The sequence below is a fragment of a genome, unplaced genomic scaffold, assembly GCF_019419815.1.
Source record: "Pyrus x bretschneideri cultivar Hongxiangsu unplaced genomic scaffold, Pyrus_bretschneideri_v1 Contig63, whole genome shotgun sequence".
Classification (NCBI taxonomy): domain Eukaryota; kingdom Viridiplantae; phylum Streptophyta; class Magnoliopsida; order Rosales; family Rosaceae; genus Pyrus; species Pyrus x bretschneideri.
The window spans coordinates 1452519-1458417 of NW_025999802.1; the positions used below are offsets into that span (position 1 = coordinate 1452519).

The 5899-nt window shown below is 35.1% G+C and overlaps 1 protein-coding gene across 1 annotated transcript; it reads right to left on the reverse strand.

Moving 5' to 3' along the window:
* Positions 1-2762: 2762 nt before the first annotated feature.
* On the reverse strand, positions 2763-3436 carry LOC103931893 (MLP-like protein 28). Its single transcript, XM_048572916.1, has 2 exons — positions 3295-3436; positions 2763-3040 (listed from the first exon to the last, which is right to left on the reverse strand). Exons 1-2 carry the CDS (start codon positions 3434-3436, stop codon positions 2763-2765), a joined length of 420 nt encoding a protein of 139 aa, XP_048428873.1.
* Positions 3437-5899: the final 2463 nt, after the last annotated feature.

Sequence of the window (5899 nt, forward strand, 5' to 3'; positions counted from 1 at the left end):
GCTTCTATAATCTATGGTGAAGTAGCTAGCTAGGTATTCAAGTAACCAAGCCCAATGGTTCCGATCTCTATTCCAATAACGACATAGCTCTGCAAATAGTTTGACTACTTTACCCTATGCTTCGAGTGTCAGGCGATTTTGAAAGAGGCAGCAGAAAAAACTGGGAAGTGAAGCAGCCGAGTTAGCTAGCAAGGTTGGAACCAAAAGGAAGCTGCTAAATTACACGTTCTTGTCAACTTGTCCGCACCGCAAGCAAGATCATCAACATCGTCGTCATCACCAACTCATCTATTAATCTCTGGAAGTCATGTTTTATTTGTACATCAATGTATAGCCTTGCATTTTAAGTGACTCATATCTACTTACTAAACTACACGTTAAATTCTTCATCACACATTCAACATTGAAATCAACAATGCATCTCAGACATTAATATACTATAAAATTTTAACCATACATAATATTGTTTGCAAGCCATTCGCCACAAAGCCTATTCGGTACAATCTCAATATTAACATGCTCTAAGAGAATAATAATATTATTTTTATGTAAGTATTTGGAAGGGAAGTTTTCATGCCTTCTTGTTTTTTACTTGTATGCTTAGGAATTTGTCAGCGGTGAGGTTTCTCACTTCATTCTTCTTCTTTATTTGCTTGGAAAGGTATTTTTCCTTAAGGTTAGTGCTACAGCAAGAGGTAGAGTCTGCTAACGTATATGAGTTTCATCTTTATTGGAGAAATGATACAAATAGATGGTAAGAATAATATTTTTTTTGTTTTCTTAAATATATACGAAAGAAAGAGATTGAAACAGTATAAAAAGCGGATCCATATGGAACCTATGAATATACTCTCCTTTTTTTTTTTTTTTTTTTTTTAAGGAGCAAGCTGGTGGCTTCGCCACAGTAGTTCACCCTTTCAGAGATGGGAAGACTCAGAGGCATTTCAGCCTCTCCTGGCCACCATTTGTGATTCACTAGCGTAAACAATTGAACTGAAGACGTGCCTTGTAAAAAACGGACCTAAAATTTTCCCAATCACTAGGCCACCATGTGGTGTTCTATAAAATATATTCATATAAAATTATAAATTGTAACGTACGTAGCACAAATGATTTTGAAGTAATGCTATACTTATCACTTATTTGTACGTTATTTGTATCATCTGTCTAATAGAGGTAGGGCTTGTCAACACATGTGAGTTCCATTTCTATTAAGAGAATTCTCTCCCCTCCTAATCTCTCTCTTCTTCCCTCCCCTCCTATTTGAATAATTACGATTAAGTCACGTCAATATCTTATATTGATATTTTTATAGAGACAAAAGATACAAAGCAAAATATAAGAGGAGAAGAGGAAATAGGAGAGAAATAAAAGGGGAGAAACTCCTACTCCAGTAAGACTAACATTTTTGGGAAAATTATTTAGATGCCACCTTTGAAGATAACTTTTAATTATTTTTAATACATAAAAAAGACTACGATTGCTAATTTTTAAGTCCTCCATTCCATTGTCTGGTAGCCCAGACCAATCTGAGGGCTAATTTAGAATTTCCGATCCAGGCTTGCATCTAGAAAACGGGTTTTGAAATTGTTCGGCTATCTGACTCGAAAAAAAATTGTTAAACCGGCTAGGCCTTAAATTGTTGGGCCGGTCCATTTTCTTGTATGTCAGGAATGTTTTTCTTTTTAGTACATTGTCATCAAGAAGTTGATTTCATGGTTTGTTAAAAATTTTGACATGTTTATAATAAAAGTATGTCTTGCAGAAACACTTGTGAGTATAAGGCCTCGTTTAGTATGCTGTTTAAAGCATCGTTTAGGACTAATAAGATGGAGTAGGTGTTTGGTGTATGTATGTATTAAAAAGTCATCGGATTAAATAATTTGGTTCTATCAATTTTATACAGCTCACACCCGCTTAGTTGTACTCTCCAAAACTATGATATTATTTAGTCGGGTTGCTCAGTCCTCTCTTGCCATCCACTCTCTCTGTCCCTCGAAAAAAAGGTTTTACAGACTTACCTATCTTTTTTTGTTTAGAATTTCTTTCGATTTGGAAATGCAAGCAAAATTGTGAGAAATTCCAAACCACAATATCACCAATGTGACTGGCCATAAAAAAAACAACATAACTCTATTTTTTAATATATACCATATAGTATTACGGTCTAATAATATTTTTTTTTTTTTACTTGCAAGCAAGTTTGATATCAATTTATTCCTCTATTTTTTAATGTAAATATTGTATCAAAAACTCTACTTTTCAATATATTTTGCACACCAACCTGAGGGGTGTCTAGGGTGTGCTTTAGCCCATCCCAACCAACAAAATGTCCTACCTTTAACCTAGTCTTAAACTACCATCCTCCCACTTAAATGGCTCATCCCTACCCCAGATTTGGGGCTGAATCCGCGCCTCACTATATCAAACAATTGAAAGAAAAGAAAAAGAGGTTGATCAACTATATAATTTTTTCATTTTAGCATTTATGATTGAGGCTGATGGGTACATAAAAAGCCACAAATTTTGTAGAATTTAACATAATCACATGAAATAAAGGATCTACACCAATAAGTAAAAGTTCGATGAGGTAGCCCTAGCCCACGCACATCTTATATATATAAACACACAAACATGATTTGATGCGAACGAAACAGTCGTCATATCACATGTTTTTATTAATCACACACGTGCAGATAGATCGTGATTGCAGCACACAGATTAATCACAGATCATATAATTAAGCCTTAAGCCTTCTGTGTTTATTTTGCATCGGTGCTTGTAAGGTGAGCATCAATATCTTTGGAGACCTCAACTGCAAACTGGAGCAATGTATGTGGACCTTCAATATCGTCATGGTGCTTCTCATACTCCATAGTCCAGTGCACGTTGCATCCCTCGCCTTTCGGTGTTGCGTGGATGGTGACCTTGAAGCTCTTGTAATGCTCCAAAAGATCTCCTTCAATCACTTTGAAGGTGATCAGATTATTTTCAGCGTCTATGGCTTCAACCAACTCCTTAGCAACTTTGACTTTTTCATCTGCATACATGAAAATCTCACATAATTAATATGATATCACAAGCTTGAGCTTAATTAAGTTGACTAGAACATTGTAAGTTCAAATCCGCTCATCATAAATTAGATAAATTTAGCATAAAATGTCGCTTTGTATTTTAGGATGATACATATATATAAAAGAGTAATATAGTCGATATTAATTGAAGCAAGGTAGTTAGGGTTTTACTATGGAAATAATTCCAGTAGACCACAGATCCGACGGTTCCCCCAATCACCTTCATGTAGGTCACAGCCCCGAATGTTTCTATTGCTGGCATTGGAGATGTGGTGTGGTTTGTGTGTGAACATTTCATGGAACTTGGCACCAGAAGCCTTGCTTTCAACATCGGTCTCCACCTTACCACAATCGCTAGACATTTTCACCAAAAAAGGTTATTTTCCAAATATTATAGGAGTGTAGAGTCATATAACCTATATATAGAGTACTTCTTATTTGAATAAAACAATCGGAACCTTGCACTTATATAGACAGAGAAGGTGACTGCATTCTAACAACAAATAAAACACATGTTTAATAAGTGAGCTGAAATAATTGCCTCCACTCCCATTATATTATTAATTTAAAATATAGCAGGTAATAAAAGGATTGATTGGATATGACTAATATAACATATTATATATAATATGAGGTATATACACATTCATTTTCACTTCCTACAATCCTTATTTTATATATATATATATATATATATATATATTTTTTTTTTGAAGATAGAGATAAGATAATATAATTAGCACACCCCCTAACTCTCCAAATACCGTTGAAATTCCTATAACAAAATATAAATCTTCAATATGGCAGTTGTGATCGCATAATTTGTAGAAAAGCTTCTGCAAGCAACAAGGAGAACTTCTGCATTTGGAGTAAGATACTGCTCTCTTAAAGATTTTAACCGCCAACACATGAGGTGAACATCCCGTATTGGTCACAAAATAAAAAATTTTGTTCGCTGATAGATACGGGTACATGTTCATCTCATATGAAAATACGAGGTGAGGTTCCGCCAAGGACATGCTGGTGATATCGACCCCATGTCCAGCGACCTATCTGAATCCAAGGGTGAATGAAACTAGAGCTGTCATGATTGTTGTTAATCTAACCACAAGTCACTGCTCATTACAAGCAAGCAAAGAGAATCACATGTATCACATGAAAAGGGAAAAGGTCTATGCATGCTTAGCTTTATCAAAACCAACAGGATCTTCTTCGGATTATTTTGTTGAGAATTTTAGAGATTCGTGAATTGTATTCGTTTATCATACATTGTGCGATCAATTTTTGTCAAGTACAATTTATGTTTAATTTTAAATAAAAATATTTAAAATAATTTCTAACCGCAAGATCTACGATGAATGGACATGATTGACGGATCCTCGGAATTCTCACAAAGAGGATCCGGCGAGGTGTCGAAAGGGTTATAGTACTTTCTCATGATATGAGTAATGCTAAGGAGACTAAATTTGCAAACTAAATTATACGTCATCAATTGAAATGAGTATGTTTATCAACGCTCAAGCAATAAACCAATCATCAAATTTTATGTCCCTTAGTTTTCAAAATTAGTCTACAAATTGAGTCTACCTAGCATTTCCCCCGTGATATTATCTCATAGGGTAATGTTAGGAAAACTAAGTTTTTAAAGAAAATTTTGTAAACTAAATGACATGGAAGTTAATGATTGGATTGTTACATAAGTGTTAATAAACATGTTTATTCCTATTAGTAACACATTATTTAGTTTGCAAATTTTATTTACAAATTTTGTCTTCCTAGCATTACCCTGTCACATATTCAATTATCTGAAGATATATTATATTCACACATCCCAAATTACTTCTCATACACCTTTTTAATTTTTTAATATTTTCTAAATACCACTAACACTTGATACAAAAATATTAAAAAATTAAAAGGACATGGGAGAAGTAATTTGGAATGTGTGAATATAATCTTCCTTACTTGAAAACTAATTGTTTTTCCTCGATTAATTCGGGTACTTTTTGCATCTTCCCAAGCTGATCTTGAGATTGTATTAAATGTGGATCGCAGTGGCGTTGCGGATAACAAAGGCAACCCCATCAATGGTGACAAGCTGATTGCTTTGATTTCTGCTATTGTATTGAGGGAAGACCCCGGAACCACCATAGTGACCGATGCGCGTACAAGTATGGTGCTTACAAGATTCATCACGAATCGAGGGGATCACCATTGCTTATAACGACTTGGTTATCGAAAAGTGATTGTTAAGGGAGGGCAGCTTAATAGGACAGTCATTGAAACTCATCTCATGATGGAAACATCTGGACATGGTGCTCTTAAAGAGAACCGTTTCCTTGATGATGGTAATGAGCATTGTGGTTTTTGCATGTTATGTTTTTGCTTCCTTAATTTTGTTCTAATTTAAATTCCACTGTAGCTTATTTATCGTATTTGGGATTGAATAACTGTTCATAGGGGCTTACATGGTGGTAAAGATCAACATCGAAATGGTACGCATGAAGCTTGGAGGATGGGACAAAAGGGTTGGAAGCATCATAAAAGACCTTGAAGAACCATCAGAGTCCATATAGCTAAGGATGGACGGAGTTTCTGAGCCCAGATATGCAAAAGAAAAAGCGGTTGAGGCCATTGAAATGTTCTGAAAGTACGTTGAGGCAACCGTTTTGAGCTCAATGAATTATAAGTCCATGCAAGGTTCATTTAACTTACTGACATTCGACAACTCTTCACATCCTCAAATTTTTTATACAGTATGTACATTGACTTGTAGGAGGGACGAGTTGAAGGGTGGGAGTTAGATTTGTGTGGAGATTGTTGGG

What these genes read in the sequence shown, in the direction of transcription:
- LOC103931893 (XM_048572916.1), bottom strand. Translation starts at nt 3,436, where the DNA reads ATGTCTAGCGATTGTGGTAAGGTGGAGACCGATGTTGAAAGCAAGGCT. An exon ending in GGGCTGTGACCTACATGAAG is followed by an intron (nt 3,041 to 3,294) that starts GTGATTGGGGGA and finishes TCATGTATGCAG; the next exon opens with ATGAAAAAGTCAAAGTTGCT.